The sequence below is a fragment of the Scheffersomyces amazonensis genome (assembly GCF_036850825.1).
Source record: "Scheffersomyces amazonensis strain UFMG-HMD-26.3 chromosome Unknown RJT21scaffold_1, whole genome shotgun sequence".
Taxonomy (NCBI): Eukaryota; Fungi; Ascomycota; class Pichiomycetes; order Serinales; family Debaryomycetaceae; genus Scheffersomyces; species Scheffersomyces amazonensis.
In genome coordinates this window covers 907,780-930,069 of record NW_027042741.1, presented here as the reverse complement: position 1 = coordinate 930,069, position 22,290 = coordinate 907,780, and the positions used below count along the sequence as shown (strand labels likewise).

Sequence of the window (22,290 nt, the reverse complement as noted above, 5' to 3'; positions counted from 1 at the left end):
TAAATACTTACATACACCCTACTATTAGTACAGTACTATTACCTAGTGCCCTGCCCTTTACCATCATTCAATCTCAATAGTTCAGTCATTCGTTAGTCCTTTACCTTAGCTTTACTTAACATTTAATTGTTTATTCAACCACTCAATATTCATACATTAACATATATAATTTATACTCAATATTCATACGTTCACATCCTCATATACTCACATAAATCATGCATTTCATATATAAAATAATAATAACTTTGTTATCCCTATATCTTAGTTCATCATCAGCTGATGTTTCTATATCAACCCCTGAAGCAGGTAGTTCATATTCTGGTTCAGGTGGAGCAGCTGTAATCGATGTCACTTGGGTCGATAGTTCAGCTGATGCTACTGATATGTTTTCTTTAAAAAATGCACAAACCTATACAATTTTATTATGTACTGGTTCAAACCTTGAGATTCAATGTGATAATAATAACCCATTATTATCAAATGAAGCACTTACAACTGATAGTTATAAAGTATCAATTAAACAAAATCTTTATCCAAATGGTAATTATTTCCTTCAAGTTTATACTGTTTTCGCCCAAAAGGCAACAACTACCCATTATTCAGGAAGATTTACTTTAACTGGTATGACTGGAGCAACAGCAACTTGGGTTGTAACTGTTACTGGTGCTGCACCTGCTGCTCAAACATCTGGTAACGCTATAACTACAACTTTTGCCTCATCATTATTTTCTATACCTTATACCCTCCAAACAGATAAAACAAGATATGCTCCAATGCAAACTCAACCTGGATCTCAAGTAACTGCAACAACTTGGTCAGCAAAATATCCTACTAGTGCGGTCACTTATTATTCAACTATTGCTGGATCTCCTGTAGTTTATTCAACAATTACGCCAGGGTGGGATTATACTCCTTCATCATTGGTTAATTGGGCAACTGTTGCAACTTATCCTAATTATTATTATCCAGCTTCTTCAAGAGTTAGTAAGGCTACTTTAAGTTCAGCTGCTAAGAAGAGAAGATGGTTAGATTAAATTCCTTACTTCTCACTACTTTGTACATTAACATTCTATATATAAATTCATCGATTGTATATCTGATCTCTTCGTTCCGTTTGCTATTTACGTCTTATCTTGATTTGATTTTTCAATATAAAAATTATAGTAACTTGACTTTGTAGATTGTAGATTAAAATCTTTGTGTGCTTTTTTTTTCTTAGCGAGATAACCTCAACCACAACCACAAAATAATTTAGAAATGAATATCAACTTGCTTATGGATTAATCTAAGGACAGAGTGGAACTGTGAAAGATGTGTATGAATATACCCAAGGTAAGCGCTATTGGTGCTAATAGAGGCATAGCATCTTCTGTTAGGGACATCAAGAATGAGAAAACAGACGTTCAAATATCGTATGGAAATGGTCCAGTCGATGAAAAGTCACATTCTTTCGACTTAGAATCTCAAACGAAAACTTCCAAACAATCTCCAACAATAGTCAAAAGGGTGAGATCTTGGATACATGCTGAAATGATTATAATTATTGCATTGTTACTATTGTTTTATGGCTGGATACATTAACACTAGTTAGAATGGATGTATAGATTTAGTAATTATAGAGAACAAGTTAATACTATAACGAAATAGACAATAGATATATAACACCAATTAAGGATTCGAAGACTTTTGTTATCGTAATTGTAGCTGTATAATACGTTTAAAAAAGTATATGTAAAGATTCAGTTCTGACTTGTAATATGGAGATGGACGGAATACTTCAGTGGGGCGGAATCTTTTTCCCTAATCGAGAAATGCCGCTATTCTCCAGATTTTGAGATATCATCACCGAAGTATCTATAAATTTAATTTCTTTAATTCAACAAGACAATTTGCTATACAATTCATTTGCCTTAAGAATACAATATGTTACCACTTAGAATATTGTTTCAAATTTCATTATCGTTGACTTTAATTGGTGCCATTCCAGCTGAGCAACGGGTATTGACAATTTCGCAACATCAGAACCAAAATGACTACAGTCATCAATCTTCGTTTATCGATAGCTTATACGGAGAGATAACCGGTCCTACGATTAAAACATTCGAGGAGGTTATTTCTGTTGAGAATGACAATGAATGGGATAAACAGTTCCATGCACAACATACTAGTTATTTACAGCTTCAATCATCATTGAACTTACCTAGCAACGATTTTGTCGATGATATTCTTATGGACCAGAATATCTTTGGCGGAATCTTGACATTTGGACACTTAGAACACTTCAATTGTTTCAATCAGGAAAATATTGACAAGACAATTGATATTGCTATAGTCGGAGCCCCTTTTGATACTGGTGTATCCTATAGACCCGGAGCAAGATTTGGTCCTGAAGCTATAAGAAGCAATGCTCGTAGGCTTATGCCAGGAATCCAAACCAAGAGAAATAAGAATAAAAGGTATCCTATTGATCCTTATAACCCCAGCACTCATAATTATTCTATTGTCGATTGTGGTGATGTATCATTAACACCATTTGATAATCGATTAGCTTTAAACCAATTATATCGTGGTCAAAGAGCTATTCATAAACACAGTGGGAAACAAAACAAGATTCCAAAAATCATTACTTTAGGTGGTGACCATACTATTACCTTAATGCCATTAAAATCAATTTCAGAACAATATGGAAAACCTATCCAAGTCTTTCACTTTGATTCTCATATTGATACATGGGATCCTAAAATATTAGGAGGTGGGATCACGAATTATATGTCATTAAATCATGGTACATTCCTTCATTATGCACATGAGAAGGGATATATATTAGAGTCTGGCAATTATCATGTTGGATTAAGGTCTCCATTAATTGATGCTGTATATGATGAAGATCATGATTCAGAGTGTGGATTTAATGCTATTTCTGCTGATGATATAGATAAAATAGGTGTCCATGGTATAATTAGTAAATTGAAGTCTGCAATTAAACATAAGGATGATCCTGTTTATATATCAGTTGATATAGATGTTTTAGACCCAGCATATGCTCCGGCTACAGGAACTATGGAAGTTGGAGGATTTACTACAAGAGAATTATTAGCCATCTTAAATGGGTTAAAAGGTATAAATCTAGTTGGTGCAGATATTGTCGAAGTGAGTCCACCTTATGATACTAATTCAGAAATCACAAGTTTGGCTGCTACGGCTGTTGTTGATACGTTTTTAAAGCTTATGACTTAATTCGGATGTAAGATTGAGCCTCAAAATCAAGTCGCTCAAAATAAATAGGGCTAGTACATTGTAGTTAATAAAATAAACTTTCTTACGTAGAACCATTGGCACGCGTCTGTCAACCCAACATTTCGATCCTGACACTATAAACAAGGGATGGAAGGATTTGGGATTTGGTAACTGTGAACATGACAACAAATTGTGTCCTGGGTAGTAGATAACAATATGCCACCAGACCAAATCTCTTTAACGCGACTTCAGCATTATGCAGCAAAACACAACAACTCCGCAAGCAATTAAGAAGCAACTTAATGTGACAGGGCTTAAAATACAGTCCGGTCCCTTACTTATTGTCTCATTTTATTGTATTTTGCAATATGATGTCACACCTCTATTAACCGTAAGTCGCAAATCGCAACCATGAGAGTATTACAATTATTTCATGTTCAAAAGAAAAAGAAAAGCAGAACATTTGGTGCATTGTAAAATTTGTACCCATCAAGCAAGCATGATAAAAGAGTTTCTCCTATATAAGTAATTGAAATTTAAAACCCTCACTTTGCCAATCCAGATCTGCTATCCCATAATTGACCAAGTCGCAGTGGATTCTAGCTAAATTGGTTCTGTGTCAAAATAAGAAGTTGCAAATATTTTCGTTAGCGCAAGACTGGTGATGCATCCGACTTAGATTATAAAGTTGGCTGTTCTGTGAGATACCCCAACACATTCAACATATAGATTATTTAAGAGGTTTTTAGTTCATATAGTAAGTGCACACAAATAAATTAAATCTTGGCAATAGCACCAAAAGCATTAATTCACATCTTGGATTCCATTTCCAACTTCACTGGAAAGGTCTCCTCTGTAAGAGGCAACATTGCCATATTTCAGACAAATCTATATGAAGATTTGACTATAATAAGTACGACATTTTCCTGTTATAGAAGCTGTGTTCTATGCACTACGACACACGCACACGCAGTTAAATTAACAATTATTATTTTCCGTGCGCCAGCCAGATGCTGCTTAGGGAGGAGCGAAATGTAAAAATGTACGCAGCTTGTGCCCTTTATGAAGTGGGATATTTTCTACAACAACAAATTCAAAAAACATCTATTTACTCTTTTCTAGTCAACTATATCAATTCTTCGCTACATCGTTCGTTATATTCATATTTGACTTGTCTTAATTTGTTCGAGTATTGCCCACCGTTCTTGACATCTGCATTGATACTTCGATTTTACGTCTTTGTACTCTTATCCTTCAGCCTCTCTCGTGATACCACCTAATTAATTAAAGTTACTAGTTAGGCATCTAGCCAGATCCCACGTACTATACCCAAATATCACTTGCATCTTGGCAACTTCATAAGAGTATAATATATATACTACTCACTATTTGATTGCTTGGGTCCATTCCGTGGTCCAATTCGCAAAATACCAAAGCCCATTGTCAAGTCAAACATACAGAATTAGGGGTAATTCAGCCTGTATACTAAAAACAATACACTATAAGACACTCAATCCCAGAGGTATACAAACCAATCCTATAAATTCAATACTAATAGTGATACTTATACTTCCAATTCAATAATCTTATTACTTCAATAATTGTACTTATTCCTACCATTTCCTGTGCTGTCCCAATTCGGAAAGCTAATTTAATTTATTTTTACCACAAAACGAGAACTTTTAGCACCCCACAAATATCTGTAAACAAGTCATAATCAACGGCACTAACTAATTGCTATTAACTACTTAACTATTTCGTTCACTTTATAGATATATATATTAATCATGTCCCACCGAGATTTAACATCCAATTCTCCAAGAACGCAGTTATATGCGCCTACAGAAAGTCAGAATCCATTCGAAGAAGAATCAAGTTCATACGATTCGCAACAACCTTCTACAACTTCTTCATCTTCCGGACGAGATGAAGATCCATTGACCAATCAATATGGTCGTCCATTCAATGCTTATTCAAGAAATGATGTTACACCTACGGGTCGTTTACTTTATAATGATAGTACATCTTCTGATGGAGCACTGCCGTTACCACCTAAGAGTTTTGTTCATTCAGGTATGATAAATTCTGCAACGGTTTCAAGTAATTTATCTTCTTATTCTCAGAAAATATCCCCATCTCAAATCCAAGTTCCAAGTGAATTTAATCGATATCCTTCTTTTAATAATGGTTCAAGAGTGGTATCCCTGTCTTCAATATCAAATTTAAATCCTTTAAGTGAAAGATATGAAGCAGTAAATGAAAGTAGTGGTACTGATTCTCCTTCATCCTTTGTATCTAATCCTTTTGCTTATGAATTCAGTCCATTTGGAGGATATCCAGCTTCATCATTTCCTTTACATATAGATGATAAAGAACCAGATGATTATTTACATAATCCTGATCCAATAGAAGATGCAGATTATGATAAAAATAGATTTGTATATGATATAAAACATCTTGATAAAAGATCCACTGGTGGATTATTAGGTTTGGTTGTTTTAGTTGTATGTTGTCTTTGTTTATTTATCTTATTACCAGTTCTTACATTTTCTGGAGTTACAGATGTTTATAAACCTCTTACTTATGAACTATTAACTAATTATGAATACCCCTTGTTATCAGCAATACGAACGAGTTTAATAGATCCAGATACCCCACAAAGTGCCCTAACAGTTCAAGTAAGAGATGGTTCAACATGGAAACTTGTTTTCAGTGATGAATTTAACGTTGAAGGAAGAACATTTTATTCTGGTGATGATCAATTCTTTACTGCTCCTGATTTAAATTATGCAGCTACAAAGGATTTAGAATGGTATAGTCCTGATGCAGTAACTACTTCTCAAGGAACTTTAAATTTAAGAATGGATGCCTTTCAAAATCATAATTTATTTTATAGATCAGGAATGATTCAAAGTTGGAATCAATTTTGTTTTACTCAAGGTAAAATAGAATTTTCAGCTAGATTACCTCATTATGGGAATGTATCTGGTTTATGGCCTGGTTTATGGACTATGGGTAATTTAGGTAGACCTGGATATTTAGCTACAACTGAAGGTGTATGGCCATATTCTTATGATTCTTGTGATGCAGGTATAACTGCTAATCAATCTTCACCCGATGGAATTTCTTATTTACCAGGTCAAAGATTAAATAGTTGTACATGTTCAGGACAATCACATCCAAATCCAGGAGTTGGAAGAGGAGCTCCTGAAATTGATGCTATTGAAGCAGAAGTTTCAACTGATGCATCAGGAATTAAACCAAACTTAGGAGTTGCATCTCAATCATTACAATTAGCACCTATGGATATCTGGTATATCCCTGATTATGATTATGTGGAAATTTATAATAGTTCTGTAACAACAATGAATACTTATGCTGGTGGACCCTTTCAACAAGCATTTTCAGGAACTACTACTTTAAATGTAACTTGGTATGAAAGAGGATCTGGAGAACATAATTATCAAGTTTATGGATTTGAATATCTTAATGATGATCAAGATGGTTATATTACTTGGTATATTGGAAGTGATCCAACATTTTCTGTATTTGCACCTTCATTACATCCAAGTGGGAATATTGGTTGGAGAAGAATTTCCAAAGAACCAATGTCTATTGTAATGAATTTTGGTATGTCTAATAGTTGGGCTTATATTGATTGGCCATCACTTATATTCCCAGCAATATTTAGTATTGATTATGTAAGAGTATATCAACCAGAAGATCAAATTAATGTTGGATGTGATCCAGAAGATTTCCCAACTTATGATTATATTATGCAACATTTAAATATTTATTCCGATAATAATTTAACTTCATTTGAAGATGGTGGTTATAGTTTCCCTACAAATAGTTTACTTGGATGTTAATAAGTTTGTACTTTTCAATATATAATATAATATAATGTAATGATTCTCTTATCTAAAATAATGACCATACATATTCCATATCTTTCTAACCAATTGTAATTTAGTGGTTATATCAAAATCATTATTATTTAATTCATTTAAATCATTTATCCAATCACTTTTTAAAGCTTTAGGAATTATTAAATCAGCTACTACAATTAAATTAATTATTTCAATTAATAATTGTCCTTCATAATTCTTAGATATTTGTTTATCATATTCAGTAAATTGTTCATCAGAACTTGAGGTATGCTGGACTTGATTATTAATTAATACCAATAAACTCTCAATATTATTCAAAGATTTCAAACAAATTATATTAACTTGTTTACCATTTACAAATATTGGTTTAGTACTACTCAAATATGACCAAAATTGATAGAGGATAAACAATGAAGGAGTAATGGAAACAAAACCAAACACTAATTGTTGAGATTTTAAGATTTTGTCTATTCCGTTAATTGCATATCCTCCATCAACTTTGGTCTTTTGAATTTGAATTAAAATGGATCTTATTAAATTACCCTTTAAAAGAGATTTTACAGGAGTTTTAATTTGTGATTCATATTGATTCATAACTAATGTTAAATCTCCATTTTGAATAGCTTCATGTATTTGTTGAGCATCTGGTGGATTAGAAGTTTCATCTTGAGCAAATTCTATTATCATTCTTTCTAATGAATCTAAATCTGATTTAAGTGATTCTTTAGTGGTGATTGATAATGTATCATCACTTCTTAATGTATTTAATAAATCATTAATAGGCTTTATAACCCAATTCTTAAAGAATCCAGTAACCGTATCAATTAGATTAAATTTTAACCAATCAATAATTTCTTCCCGATTAGAATATAACTTTATTGATTGAGAAGGACCATATACTAAAGTTGCCAATATAATTGGCCAATATCTACTTAATGGTGATGGGATTTCAGTTTCATAATAATTTATAGAATCAAAGCGTATAATATTAATTAAGATATCATTTAATCTTTGAATATCTGGTTTAGTTGAAAACTCATTATCAATGGATTGTGATTGGTTATTAAGTGAAATCGATTCAAGAGCTTCTAAAGTAGATTCTTTATCATTCAAATTAGTTTTAATTAATAAATCAATCTTACCAGTATTTTCTTCAATCTGTTTACTGATTTTTGAAAGTTTTTCATTAAGATCATTATTAATTAAATTAATTGGATATTTCCAAATAAATTTAATCCAATCTAAATAATATCTAGTATTACTTCTAACAGCAGATATTTTTGATAAGGAAAAACTTGGATTATTAATAGTGAATGAACGTCCAAAAGTTTTTGAAATAGCTTCATAAAATCTTGATATACTCTTCTTAATTCTTATCCATGAGAAATATATATCATTGTCTTCTTCAGTACCCTGCTTATCATAATTAGTTAAACTATGAGTAGTATCATTTGTAGGATGAATTTCTAAATGTTCAATAACATTTTTACCAAATATATACAACTTATAAGGTAAAGATTGAATAAGATAAATTAATTTATTGAAGTTAGAACTCTTAATATCTGACCAATACACATATTGATTCTTAAGTTCTAAGGTTTTATAAATAACGGAATTTGATAATTTCAAAGTGGATGTAAGCAAAACGTAGTAATTAATTAATTGTAAAGTAGTAGCATTGATAGTTAATTCATCATTAACATCAGCTACACTCAAATCTAAATTGAATTCCACCTCATTCAATTGAGAATAATAACTATGTAATTTCTTTAAATCTATAGTAGATAATTTATTGAATTTAAAATCTTCAATGTCTAACAAATAATATATATCTTGAAAAGTCTTTTGTAAAATTTTGAATAATTTCTCTTCTGGTTCACTATGACTGTGACTGTGACTTTGTTGCTGAGAGTAATTAGCCAATTGGTTGGTTAAAAAGAGCGTAGTCAATTGGTTAACTTCCTTAAATTTAGCTCTTATCCTTAGCGAGATTCGATTATTATTATTGATCTCCCTAAGGATTCTGGCGGAACGATTAGTTCCTGACCATATGCCGGGGGTAGTAAATTCCATTGTCACTGGTGATGTATCACTTATCCCTGGTAATAATAAATCTGGGGGAGAAGCTCGTGATTTTTAGGGAGATGTTCCGCGATTTTTTTACACTGGCTCAGTAGCAAGCGTAATAGTAATAGTTACTAGCATCTACTAACAATTAGTATTATTGTGATCATTTTTTATGATTGCTTATGTATTAATACTGTATATTGTATATTGTATATTATATATTTACTATGTATTCATGGATCTAATCATCATCATCTCTCTTATCATCCAACACTCCAGAATCTTTAATTAATGAATCAATATCTTTGGCTGACCATATTTTATGTAATACTTTACCTTCATTTACCTTTGATAAACTTAATGTTGCAAATTCCAATTTTTCACTATTTAAATTTGATGAATCCATAGTTTTTGATAAAATCTTAATGGCTAATTCACATGCTTCCTTTAAAGTTAAATCATCTTTATAATCTTTCTTTAATAAAGTTTGTGCAGCAGAATTATTGGCTCCAATTGAAGTAGCTCTCCATCCACTATAATTACCAGAAGGATTAGATGTAAATAATTGGAATTGATATCTATCATCATAACCAGCATATAAGAAACTTACACCAAAGGGTCTTAAACCTCCATGTTGAGTATAACCTTGTTTAATATCACAAACTCTTTTAATTAAAATTTCACAAGGAATTTCTTCATTATAAGTTTTTAAATACAGTTGAGCATTAATTCTAGCATTATTAACTAAAATAGATGCATCAGCAGTCATACCTGCTACAGCACAAATCATATTATTATTAATAACATATAATTTTTCGGCACTACCATCATTATCTAATAATTTTGAAGTTACTTTCTTTTCACAAGCTAATACAACTCCTTCAGTAGATAAAATACCTATGGCTGTACCAGCCAATGATATAGCTTCTTGAGCATATTCTACTTGATATAATCTACCTTCCGGTGAGAAAATAGTGGTTCTAGAATCGTATCTTCTGGACATTATGATTTATATGGTTATATGATAGTGGATATGCAAATTATTTTAACAATTAGATGATAAGGTGATTGGATAATTATATAATACTAACAATTTTGCTCCAACAATTCACTTCTATGCGATTGAAATATATAATCAAATACAATTGAAACTGTACCGAGTGTAATTGGTGCAGTAACTGATGGTGGCAAGAGGTTTACCATACAATTCGAGCTTGACTTTTTCCATTCAACATGGTAAAAAAAGTTCCTGCATGTAAGCCCACTATATAAAGCATACACTAATAAATATAACAGTAAATGAAGAAACAGTAGTCACTGATAAGTAGTCGTAGTGAATGATACACATATAGCATACTAATAGGATAGGGTCATTAGATCAAATTCAAGTACACCATTGATATAATAATGAAATTCTTTATTAGTTCTTTGAATGTACCCATAGGGTATACAACACCTAAATTCCCATCACTATTCTGGCCACTTGGATCAGAACGACAAAGTTATCAAGAACTGTTTCTTTACTATTCTTCAGATATGTGGATATTCACAGTTTATTGGACTCTTATATTATTTGGAGTATTTTATTTTGCTGCTGGACTTATGGCTGTAGTACATAATTGGTTAAGTAATATTAAGCATGGATTACCTATAGATAAAGTATCATTAATTGGAACTATTTTTACAATCCCATTATTTTTAATAACTGGAATTATTAGAGGATTTGTAAGTAGTGCAATAGTGGGATTACTTTTAAGTGCTATTTATAGGGCTGGAACCCTTACTATGAGTACATGGATCCCATTAACTTGGGGTATTGCTCAAATATTGTATGATGTCAGTGCTGCATATCTGACATCTCTGGTTATACTATGAATTTTATAATAATATATAATACTATATAATACTATATAATACTATACACATACTTTACATATATATTATGCTATACATAAACATACATAATGTAGTGGATAATGTCACCTGGTCAAGTTGCCCTATATGGAAATCATGATACTCGCTATCGTAGATTTTTCAGTACTTAAAGGTTTCCTTATGCGCCAGTGTATAATGCTTCTTTACCCCATTCAATAACCCAAATCATGTCTATAGTAGAGTCACAGGAGTTTGAATACTTGGAATTGATTCATTTGAGTCATCAGTTTGATAGGCTATCTGAGAATGTTACTCAAAATTATGAGCCATTGAACCAAATTGCTATACAATCCTTACAATTAATGGATAAGTATCGAGCTCTACTGCCAGATTTTGATAAGTATATAAGGTATTTAAAGAGCCAACATCCTAATGAAACAGAATTATGGACTAAATATGACTCTAAATGGGCAAAATTGATTACTAAAGAGAATGAGATACTGATAAATAAAGTAGAGAAGGAAGTTAAAGAAGTATCTAATTCATCATCACCACCTCCAACAGCTGAAGATTCTGTTGAACAACTTCAAAGTTTTGCTCTAAGTGATATTCATGAAGATGATGTCAATTCATCTAATAATCAAATATTTAATAATTTTAAGAGAGCTTTACAGATCAATATAATTGGCCATAATTTTAGTGATAACATATATTTGATTAATACTTATCTTACAATTAATACAATTAAATCACATCCTAAAGATTTGAAACAGATTATAGACAATCGATATTTTGAACTATTATTCTTTCAATATTATAATAATCTTAATGAATATCAATCAGTTTCAAAAACTACTAATGATGGTTATAAGAATCCTCATAATCATGCCACCACCCTTAATATATTAAATTCTACTTATAGTAAAGCTAATTTGTATTATACAAAAGTTGAACCAATAATATTCAAATCATTAAAGAATGGAATTAAATTACCTTTGGAAGTATACTATTATTATCTAATCAAATTTTATTATCTTGCTGGATTATTTAAGGAACTTCGATTACATAAATTTAATGAAGAATTCTTATCATTATTATTAAATTCAGATGGTGGTTTATCTAATAATGATACCAATTATTCATTACAATTATTATTATCTTTAAAATCATTAAAAGTATATCTTTTTTCTATGTATGGTTTAGCATCTATCTTTACTAAACCATTTAAATCTTTATCATATATTAATAATGAAACAGTTATGGATATATTAACCATAGAAGAAACCGGATTTGATTATCGATTATATAATGAAGTTCTATTACCATTATCAAAATCAAACTTTAAACAGGCTCATGAAAGTTTATCTAATCCTCAATTTATTTTACAAGCTACAAGTATGTTATACTATAGTTTACCTACCAATAAAAGATCATCTACTAGTACCGGATTTTTTCAACATATAAATAAGATTATTGATTTGAAATCTTTCTTATTAATTATATCAATGACGAAACAAATCTCTCGATCAAAGCTATTTAATATTTTAGGTCATGATATTAAAGATGGAGCAGATGTTGACTCTTTAACATCTAATTTGTTAAGTTTAATTGCTGTGTTGGGATTAGGGAAATTAGGTATAGGATATAAGATTGAAGAGGAAATGTTTTATAATAATGAAGAGAATCATGTAGAAGATGAGTTACAAGTTAAACTTAATAAAGTTACTAATGATATCTATGGTGATAGTATGGCTACTTTAATGAAAGGGTTGTTAATGGAAAAGTTTTTCAGTTAATTTATAATTCATAATTTATAATTCATACTTTTAATTTTATATATAATTTGTAAATCAAATCCATAATAAATAATCGACCTCCAAGTACATTGAATTTTATATCGCTTACATCTAAATCGATGGGCTTTGGTTGGTAGTCATTTTCATCATTGAATTCATTATCGTATTCATCTTCGTTTTCATCTTCGTTTTCATTGTCCTCATGTCCAGGGAATAGTAAACGCTTAATCAATATGCATGTTATCATCATTAAATATACTCCACAATCATCAAAATTGTCCTGTTGATCACATTTCATCCTTACCACTTCAATGGGATTCGAACTTTTAATGATATTCTTACAGGATTTCAATCGAAGAGTTAATTCTTGTAAAATCTTATCGTCATTCTTTATAGCTTCTTCTAAAACCATTGAATCATATATATATAATTTATTCTCTAATATAGATAATAATCCTAAAGCCCAATGATCTCCATTATTAACTTCTTCTAAATCCACTTCATCATAATCCTCAATAAAATTTAATGGAATAAATATAAATTTCAGTTTTTTCAAATCATTAATAGGTAATACATTTTCTATATCATCACTATTAGGGAAATGAAGAAATAATTGTACAAGTGAAGGATATAATAATTGAATTTGAGAATTAAATCGATTATTTCGATTCACATTATGACTATTTTCATTAAGAAAAGCTTGAGTAATAACTTCAAAAATGAGTGAAATATCATTATCATTAATCCATTCTCCTGGTAGAACATGATCGATATCACTTTTATATAATGCAATTGAATGATATTGAAAGAGTTTAAATTCTTCTCTTTTGGTTTTATGAGCTACATCATGAATTTTAGAATGTAAACTCCGAATTTTGGCCTTAGCAATATAAGGATTATAATTAAATGGTAAATCAGGTTGACCATTACGCTTAGTCAGTTTACCATTAGTTGCTAATTCTTGTTGCAATTTATTTCTTCTATTTCGACTAGCATTAATTTTCTTATTTTGTCTTTGTTCTCTCTTCTCCAGCTTAGTTAATCGTTTCTTCTTGGTAGTAGTGTCTATATTATCAATTTTAGTATCGGCATTGGTATTGCCATCGGCATCGGCATCGGCATCTTCATCTTCGTCGGTGGTCCCCGTTATCGCGTCCCATACTAATTGATCAAATCCATTACTGAACACTTTTACTAACAGTTTTGATTGAGAACGTGTAGTGGAATCATCTTCAATACGGCTGTAACCCTTAACATTATCATATATAAGCATTACATTCAATATTAATAAGTAATAGCCAGTATTGAACGATTATGGTAATTAAGCTGGGGCAGAAAAACGAAAAAGTGAAAAATTCACGGAGAGCCATCTGATACCGATCTGGGTTAAAGATTAGAATATTATTATTCTTACTAGTTAATTATGTTTAGACGTAGTGGAATATGTATAAGTAGACGATACTTGAATATTCAAACTCGTCCTATATTGTCAATACCATATGGTACAGGTCAACCAACTCATGAGACGAGATCTCATTACTTACCTACACTGGGAAATATAACTCCAGGCATTTCAGCCATTGAATATTATCAAAGAAGATTGGAATTTTCTACTAAGATGCCATTAAATTCTATAGCTATATTAGTTGGTAATGATATTAAATATAGTTCCGGTAGTGTATTCTATGATTTTCAACAAAATAATGATTTATACTATTTGACTGGTTGGTTAGAACCTAATTCAATGGCTATCATTGAAAAAGGTGCTAATGAAGATGATATTAGTTTACATATGATAGTTCCTCCTAAAACTCCTCATCTGGAACTATGGGAAGGTCCTAAATCCGGTTTAGAAGGAGCTTATGATTACTTTAATGCTGATTATGTTGAAAGTATTGATAATTGTATTAAATATCTTGTGCAATTAACTTCAAGATCAAAGTACATTTTCTGGGATTCTCCTAATAAATCAGATTCTAAAAAGAGTTTCTTTTCTAGTTTATTATCACTGACTGGTTCTACAAATGTAAATGGAACTATTGGTGATATAATAGCTAAATCAGGTAAATTCATTCAACCCTTATCAGCTAAGCTTGCCGAACAGAGAGCCATTAAATCTGATTCTGAAATACAGGTTATGCATGCTGCTGCTCAGATTTCAAGTCGAGCCATAAACAAGGCCATTGCTAAAGTTGGATCTGAATTCCCCTTTAGTACAGAAAAGACTCTTGCAAAGTATTTGGAATATCAATTTGTTAAAGGTGGTTGTGATAAGCAAGCATATATTCCAGTTGTAGCCAGTGGTCCTAATGCTCTTACTATTCATTATACTAGAAATGATGATATATTATATCGTGATGAAATGGTATTTGTAGATGCTGGTGGTAAGTTAGGAGGTTATTGTGCTGATATATCGAGAACTTGGCCTAACTCTCCAAAAGGATTCTCTGAACCTCAAAGAGATATTTATGAGATTGTATTAAATACCAATAAAAAATGTATTGATATGTGTGATGAATCAAAGTATAACTCACTTCATGATATTCATGAATTTTCAGTTAAATATTTAACTCAAGAATTAAAGAATTTACCTGGATTTTCTGCTGTTACAACTAATGAAGTTGCAAGAACTTTATATCCTCATTATGTAGGTCATCATCTTGGATTAGATTTACATGATATACCTTCTGTATCTAGGTATGCTAAGTTAGTTGAAGGAAATGTTATTACTATAGAACCAGGTTTATATATTCCTATTAATTCCAAATGGCCAAAACATTTCCAAGGTATTGGAGTTAGAGTTGAAGATGATATTGTAGTGGGTAAAACCAATGACGAGATATTTAATTTAAGTAGTGGTTGTGTCAAGGAAATTGTAGATATTGAGTCCTTGATTTCAAGTGGAAAAGTTACAACTCCTGGAGTTGGGGAAGAGTTAGTAATTTTGGATATATAGTTAATTATAGATTACTTATCTTGTATATACATAAAACGTTACTATTTACATTTTGGAGAAATAAATTAACCTCTACCGATATTTAATAATAAAGAGTTCTTAGCTCCATCTTCACCACTAGATCCCTTACCACTTGGTAAATAAGATACATTTGGTGAATTAGCTAAAGTTTTGGCAATTTCTTTAGAAGCTTCTAATCTTCTAATTAATAATAACCCATCACCAGCTTTACTAAGAGCTTTTGAAACAGTTTCTGCTGATTCAGCTTCACCTTCAGCTCTAATAACAGCAGCTTTTCTTTCTTGTTCAGCCTTTTCAACTAAATATTTAGCTCTTTCGGCATCTTGTTGAGCAATTTGCTTTTGTTCAACAGCCTTAGTAAATTCTTTACCAAAAGTCATATGAGTAATAGATACATCTTCTAATCTAATATTAAATTCATTAGCTCTTCTAGATAATTCTTGTCTAATTCTAGCTGAAACTACTTCTCTTTGAGTAATCAATTCAGCAGCATCAAATTGAGCAACAATAGATTTTAAAATTTCATTACCAATAGCTGGTAAAACTCTTTCATCATAATCTAATCCTAAACTTTGATAAATTTTAGGCAATTGTAAAACTTCTGGTCTATGTAAAACTCTTAAAGTTAATGAAACATTTTGTAAATCTTTTGAACCAGTGGTTGTAGCAATGGTTTTAGGTTTGGTTCTAACATCAAATATGATTGGCTTTTGTAACCAAGGAATTAAGAAATGAGTTCCTTCTCCAATAACAGTTTGTTGAACCCCTTTTAATCTATCAAAAATGACGGCTCGTTTACCACCTTCTACATCATAAATAGCAGACTGACCCAATGCAATAGCTAACCCAGCTGGGATGGCTATTTTAGAGATGATTTCAGCAATTCTTTGAGACATTATCCTACGATTATACACTTGATGGATTACCCCGACTTAAACTCTTCGTCGCCACTTTTACTTGCTTTACAATTTTGGCTGCTCTTTTTTTCTCCTCGCACGGGAATCAAAACTGCTAAAACCCTTAACCTGCTAACCTGTTAAATTGTTAACCTGCTAAACTGCCATTGGATGGGTATGATTTACACATTGTGTGAGTTGGCTGTAGGATTTCGTGATAGTATGATCTGGTGGCGATATACATTTTACTTTTTCCCAATTGGGATACATTACCTGTACTAACTACACTATAAAATTATCACTAACTATATATTGCTAACTAATATACTGGATCAATTATTTCAATTGGTCGTTTACTATTTATTGGCTACAACCCACGTAGTTATGAGCCTCCTCTGTATACACACTCTGCCACCCTACTACTCCTCTTCTTTCTGTGATTTGTTCAAGTGACCAATGAGTCGTCAACTATCAATCAATCGTTTGCAGCACAGGGTTGGTTGACAGTCGTGCACTGCGGCCATTTCGCTGCGATCTTTTTGCTGTAAATTTCTCACTATGGCTGGCTTACAAATTATCTATTTCATCAGCTATATAAATATCCCTACAACTTCGTCATTTGTTTCAACTGGACTTACAACTTCAGTAAAGTTCTGTAAATATAATTAGTACTACTTTACTACTTTATCCATATCCATATTTTTTTTAACTATGTCACACCAATATCATTTTGACGTTACTATGTCATGTTCAGGCTGCTCGGGAGCTGTAAATAGGGTATTAAGTAAATTAGATGGAGTATCTAAATTAGACATCTCATTAGAAAAGCAATCGGTTGATGTGGTAACTAATTTGGACTATGACACTATCTACAATACAATTGCCAAGACTGGTAAAAAGATCAATGACGGTAAAATTGTTGCCTAAGGGTGACAATTGAATTTATGGCTATATATATATATATATACATTATATATGTTAGATGGGATTAGATTAGGTAAGGTTTCTAATTTCGATGATTTCTTCAATGTAATCATCCCTTAGTGTGCTTTGAATAAATAATTTTTTAATCATGGTAACTAATTCTTCTGTAGTTAAATCAAAGAATTCTGCATCATTAAATCTATCCATAATATCTCGTAAATGATTCTTAATTAGGAATTTATAGTTATCTAATCGATGATATGACAGGATTTCTTCCTTTTGTTCATGAGTTATAAATGGAATAGTAATATTATTAATTGAATCAATAACTTTACAAAGCTTTACTGATTGATATTCCGGTATATCATCTAATGATAATATTATAGATACAAGATAATTATTCAAAAAGTCAATGATATCTTTAATTAAATGATTGAATTTGGGTGGATTGAGCTGTTTATAATCACTATCATTGTATAAAGAATTGAAGATGGAATAGATAAGACTCAATTGGTTGAGGTTATAATCATCGAGATCATCTTCATTACCAGCATCTTCAAGAGTACTATCTAAATTTAATGATATTAATACTAATTTCAATTGTTGATAGATATTAACTAAATTCTGATTCCAGATAGATTCTGTAAATCTTTTTAAATTATCAGAATTGATACTCTTACTAATGTAATTCAAATCATTATAAATTAATATGGATTCATTGATAGGTGGATACCGAACCAATGATAATGATTTGATCGTACTGATCAAGTATTTTGTATCTGTTGACTGACTTTCAAATTCTTTGATTATATTAATGATCTCATCTGATAACTGTGAGATCTTAACTCCATCTTTCTTACCAACAGTATCTTCTTTATTGTTATTGTTTTTGTTCCCATTAGTATCATCATCGTCATCGTCATCCCATCCATCATCATTCCAAGCATCGTCATTCCATCCATCATCATCTGTAGCAGAAGAATTTGAAGCTTTTCCTGTTGCATCTTCTTGTTCAGGTTCAGGTTCAGGTTCATTGTCTATATTCTTTATTAATTGTTCATCTTTAAAAACTTTTCTTAATTCATCAATGAACTGATCAATTATCCAATCATGATATAATTTATTCAAATTGTCTTCAATTTTATGACCTTCTTGAAATCCTACAAGAACATTCCATCCACTTGATCTACTAACCGTTAGTAATTGATTTAATTCACTTATATGAGATGGATCATTATTGATGGAACTAATTTGAATAGATAATTTATTTACAAATAATGTACTCAATTTTGAATTGATATAATGCTTGATGGAATCATTTCCTACATAGTTAAGAAATGTAATTAAGTTTGATACTGATTTAATAAATTGTTTATCATTTTCATTAGTCGATAATTTTATTGATACTAAATCAATATCTAGATTTGAATCATCCAAATCTAAATGATGATTATTGACAAGAATATATTCAACCAATTGATCCCATTTGGTTCGAAGTATTGTATAGTTTTTCAATTTAATATTATTATTCTTAATTAATAATTTATTGAATTCTTGTAATCCACTGATATTCTCAATAGTAAATTCATTAGGTAATAATGTTAATAAATAATTGTTTAATATTTCTACAAATGTTTCATATAATGTATCGATAGATTTATGAACAATATTGTAAATAAGTATATCATCTTCTATAGTCTTATAATATTTACTACTATCTTCAAATAAAGTAAATAATTGTTGAAAATCCAATAGATTCAATTGGTTGCCTTTATCAACCAACTGTTTAATTTCTTGATAATGATTATAGGTTGATTGAAGTCTATTCAAATCTTGTAAGTTCGACTCTAATTCCTCATATTGATGATTCAATTGATTTATACTTCTAGTGTCTTTGGCTTCAGTATGACTCTTGGGTTGATGGAAATTACTTATAAATTGTTCATTCTCTAGTAAGGAATGCTTAGAAATTGTGATGAAAGTATTGTTCAAATGGATGTCAATAGATTCCAACTCAGCTCGATTCTCTGAAAGAAGACTTTCAATGGACATGGTGGTGGAGTGGGTATTTCAGTTAAGCAGAGTTGAACTGCTGTACGTATTCGATTTTAAAATGTCAAACCCCGACTCAGTCTATTATGGGATAGAGATCCATACCGCAGTACATAAAGCTTTTATATAAATTATAGGACATATGTATATTATTATATAAGTATTAATTAAGAATTAATTAAAGCAAATCTTCAGTTATGTCATCATCAATATATTCGTCATCCTTATTCATTCTGTATACAGTCATGGCCATACTGGAGAAATTAAGTACACTCATGAACCAATCTGGGACTGGTAAACCATAGAGTTCTATAGTATTAAAGGCTAAATCAAGAAAATTCCCCACAAGTTCAATGATTAACATCATTTTATCAAATTTCAAATCTTTCAATACTTTGTTATATTTTTTATTAATATCATTATTCAAATTACTCTTTGTTTTAATATTTAATATATCTAACTCTACTTTAACTTTATTCTCTTTACGAATGACATTTAGTAATTGCGAAATGGTTTTTCTTATGAGGAATATAAGAATAAGTACCCATAATCTATTGGTATGCTTTAATAATGATGTTAAAGTTTGCGGAAACATTGGGAGTCTTGAAAATAAATGTAAGTTATCTAATAAATTAGCTAAATTCTCGAGAATTTCTATAACGATATTCTCTAATTTCTTCCAGGTGAATTTCTTGTTGGATGGCTTTTGGGGTATTTTCCTCTTAATATTACCTTTAAGTATCTGACTATTGTTGGGTGAAGATGAATTCGATACTGATTTACTCAAGTCAAATTTATTAAAGAATGGTGAGTATTTGGGTTTAGGTACTGATGGAAGTTTGTTATATTTTTCAAATGATGACTTAGATGACTTTGCAGATTTACTGGTTTTGTTATGTAAAGATTGTTCAGCCAAGAATTGCGATAACTTATTGATCTTATCTTGAGTTACTGACTTATTACCTCTCTCTTGTTCCTGCTTGGCTAGAGTGATTAATCGATCGATTATCTCTCGATTGTTTGTGTCGGGATTGGTTACGGTCGTGATACTACTGACCATACTTAACCACTGCTATCTATGCCTATTGATAGTGGTAGTGATAGTGATGAGGATGATATAGATGATAGTGCTTGTTGATTTATAGTTGGTCTGCCTGTGCCGAGGAAGATGGAAGTTCGTGGGGTCTATGCAGGAAAAAAGAGTATCACGAAAATCCGGAGAGTTATAAAATTGGCAGCCACCAGGAGCATGTAAGGGTTATAAAAGAGAGGCTAAGCGAAAAAATAGTTTAGTGCTTAAAGTATGTATTTCTATTTAGAAGTGTAACTGCGTACATATTCAGCTAATTTTTGTAGAAACTGATCTTCTGATAAGGTCAATACGTTGACGCGATTGATGAAGGGTTGACAGTCATTAAAACCGTCCATGTTGATAATCTTCCAGTCGCGTGTGTAGATTATTCGTTTAGTTTGTTGGATCACCAAACAAAAGTTGTTCTTATTGGTTAGTTTGAGCTTAACATCGTCAATGCCTGTGAGTCGCACGAGTATATCATTCATCTCTTTACACCATTTGGCGTAGTTCTGGTATTTATCTACCAACCTTTGGTTGTGGACTTGAGCCTGTGGTTCATGGTCTTGTGTATACTTGTCTGCCACTTGCTGTAGTTCATCCAATTTGGCCTGTAATTGTTGTATGGATTGTTCATGGGACTTTAAGGTTGATCGCAGTAATTCGAGTTCTGTATCCAAGTCCTGCATTCGTGTTCTTTCATCATTGACCATGGATTGTTTGCTATTACGGATCGATTCAATATTACTGTCTTCCGATGTTTCTTGGGTACTGAGCTGATCTATAAGCTCTTTATCTTCAAATTCGTTTAGTAGACCATCTATGTCTGTATTTAATTGATCAATGTGGTGGATAACTTCTTGAGTTTGATTATTCTTGGTGGTATATTCATTGTATAAGTCCATATTTGTGGTACAGAGCTGTTGCAAGTCGGAAATTCTTTCATTCATAGTATTCTTCAACTCCTTTAGTATGACCTTGCTGTCGATAGTTTCCTGTTCTATATTCTTCAACTCATCCAGAGCATTGAGTTGTTCAAGCTCATCACTAGAGATTTCACTGATTCGACGTAAGAACTTATCACGAGTCTCTTGTTCTAAATATAAGAACTTGAGTTTAGAGAAGATATGCTTCTTGTAAGCCAACTCTTCTTCAATCACTTTGGGATTGATATTGGTAGACGATTCGAACTCATCTTGGGCAGACAAAATATAGTACAGTTTGGACTCTTGTACTTCACTCCTGATAGTATCTAGAGACATGTTGTTTCTTCTGTATTGTACTTCTTCTACTTGTTTGTTATTGTTGTTTATTTCGCAGATAAAGGCTCACGACAGAAAATAAATAGATGGGTCAAAAAATATAAAGACACGCGTATTGCAAAGAAGTAAATATCTAACTACTTGACCATACAAACTCAGTCCAGCGAATTTAAATCTGCTCATAACTCAGACTGAAGCAAGTAAGCTTCTTGATCTTGAAGGTGTACATTTAACTAAGG

General features: G+C 31.3%; 14 protein-coding genes across 14 annotated transcripts; 7 read left to right on the top strand and 7 right to left on the bottom strand. All coding sequences in view use genetic code 12, as the record gives it.

Annotated features, from left to right (window-relative positions):
- Positions 1-218: 218 nt before the first annotated feature.
- KRE9 (Kre9p) lies at positions 219-1,037 on the top strand (the record flags this gene model as incomplete). The annotated part of the gene is made up of 1 exon (XM_064879970.1): positions 219-1,037. One exon carries the CDS (start codon positions 219-221, stop codon positions 1,035-1,037), a length of 819 nt encoding a protein of 272 aa, XP_064740786.1.
- Positions 1,038-1,847: 810 nt separating this feature from the next.
- On the top strand, positions 1,848-3,665 carry AFP99 (Afp99p). The gene has a single exon (XM_064882762.1). It carries the CDS (start codon positions 1,927-1,929, stop codon positions 3,238-3,240), a length of 1,314 nt encoding a protein of 437 aa, XP_064740785.1. The 5' UTR covers positions 1,848-1,926; the 3' UTR covers positions 3,241-3,665.
- A 1,362-nt stretch (positions 3,666-5,027) lies between these two features.
- Positions 5,028-7,109, top strand: SKN2 (Skn2p; the record flags this gene model as incomplete). Its single annotated transcript, XM_064885260.1, has 2 exons — positions 5,028-5,225; positions 5,298-7,109. 2 exons carry the CDS (start codon positions 5,028-5,030, stop codon positions 7,107-7,109), a joined length of 2,010 nt encoding a protein of 669 aa, XP_064740784.1.
- Positions 7,110-7,133: 24 nt separating this feature from the next.
- RJT21DRAFT_9875 (uncharacterized protein) lies at positions 7,134-9,349 on the bottom strand. The gene has a single exon (XM_064885750.1). It carries the CDS (start codon positions 9,201-9,203, stop codon positions 7,158-7,160), a length of 2,046 nt encoding a protein of 681 aa, XP_064740783.1. The 5' UTR covers positions 9,204-9,349; the 3' UTR covers positions 7,134-7,157.
- Position 9,350: 1 nt separating this feature from the next.
- Positions 9,351-10,402, bottom strand: PRE9 (proteasome core particle subunit alpha 3). The gene has a single exon (XM_064885751.1). The coding sequence runs from the start codon at positions 10,198-10,200 to the stop codon at positions 9,439-9,441; it is 762 nt and encodes a 253-aa protein (XP_064740782.1). The 5' UTR covers positions 10,201-10,402; the 3' UTR covers positions 9,351-9,438.
- On the top strand, positions 10,275-11,188 carry RJT21DRAFT_9891 (uncharacterized protein). Its single transcript, XM_064885756.1, has one exon. It carries the CDS (start codon positions 10,605-10,607, stop codon positions 11,070-11,072), a length of 468 nt encoding a protein of 155 aa, XP_064740781.1. The 5' UTR covers positions 10,275-10,604; the 3' UTR covers positions 11,073-11,188.
- A 1-nt stretch (position 11,189) lies between these two features.
- RJT21DRAFT_9878 (uncharacterized protein) lies at positions 11,190-13,024 on the top strand. Its single transcript, XM_064885752.1, has one exon. The coding sequence runs from the start codon at positions 11,300-11,302 to the stop codon at positions 12,866-12,868; it is 1,569 nt and encodes a 522-aa protein (XP_064740780.1). The 5' UTR covers positions 11,190-11,299; the 3' UTR covers positions 12,869-13,024.
- ULP1 (Ulp1p) lies at positions 12,891-14,257 on the bottom strand (the record flags this gene model as incomplete). The annotated part of the gene is made up of 1 exon (XM_064883106.1): positions 12,891-14,257. Exon 1 carries the CDS (start codon positions 14,139-14,141, stop codon positions 12,891-12,893), a length of 1,251 nt encoding a protein of 416 aa, XP_064740779.1. The 5' UTR covers positions 14,142-14,257.
- Position 14,258: 1 nt separating this feature from the next.
- Positions 14,259-15,926, top strand: RJT21DRAFT_9916 (aminopeptidase). The gene has a single exon (XM_064885759.1). It carries the CDS (start codon positions 14,292-14,294, stop codon positions 15,822-15,824), a length of 1,533 nt encoding a protein of 510 aa, XP_064740778.1. The 5' UTR covers positions 14,259-14,291; the 3' UTR covers positions 15,825-15,926.
- On the bottom strand, positions 15,858-17,077 carry RJT21DRAFT_9881 (prohibitin subunit). Its single transcript, XM_064885753.1, has one exon. It carries the CDS (start codon positions 16,739-16,741, stop codon positions 15,890-15,892), a length of 852 nt encoding a protein of 283 aa, XP_064740777.1. The 5' UTR covers positions 16,742-17,077; the 3' UTR covers positions 15,858-15,889.
- Positions 17,078-17,297: 220 nt separating this feature from the next.
- ATX1 (copper metallochaperone) lies at positions 17,298-17,819 on the top strand. Its single transcript, XM_064880576.1, has one exon. The coding sequence runs from the start codon at positions 17,453-17,455 to the stop codon at positions 17,666-17,668; it is 216 nt and encodes a 71-aa protein (XP_064740776.1). The 5' UTR covers positions 17,298-17,452; the 3' UTR covers positions 17,669-17,819.
- Positions 17,702-19,837, bottom strand: DSL1 (Dsl1p). The gene has a single exon (XM_064885754.1). It carries the CDS (start codon positions 19,715-19,717, stop codon positions 17,735-17,737), a length of 1,983 nt encoding a protein of 660 aa, XP_064740775.1. The 5' UTR covers positions 19,718-19,837; the 3' UTR covers positions 17,702-17,734.
- An 11-nt stretch (positions 19,838-19,848) lies between these two features.
- Positions 19,849-20,828, bottom strand: RJT21DRAFT_117072 (uncharacterized protein). Its single transcript, XM_064880575.1, has one exon. It carries the CDS (start codon positions 20,775-20,777, stop codon positions 19,896-19,898), a length of 882 nt encoding a protein of 293 aa, XP_064740774.1. The 5' UTR covers positions 20,778-20,828; the 3' UTR covers positions 19,849-19,895.
- Positions 20,829-20,981: 153 nt separating this feature from the next.
- RJT21DRAFT_117071 (uncharacterized protein) lies at positions 20,982-22,197 on the bottom strand. Its single transcript, XM_064880574.1, has one exon. It carries the CDS (start codon positions 22,049-22,051, stop codon positions 21,029-21,031), a length of 1,023 nt encoding a protein of 340 aa, XP_064740773.1. The 5' UTR covers positions 22,052-22,197; the 3' UTR covers positions 20,982-21,028.
- Between the last annotated feature and the right edge of the window lie 93 nt (positions 22,198-22,290).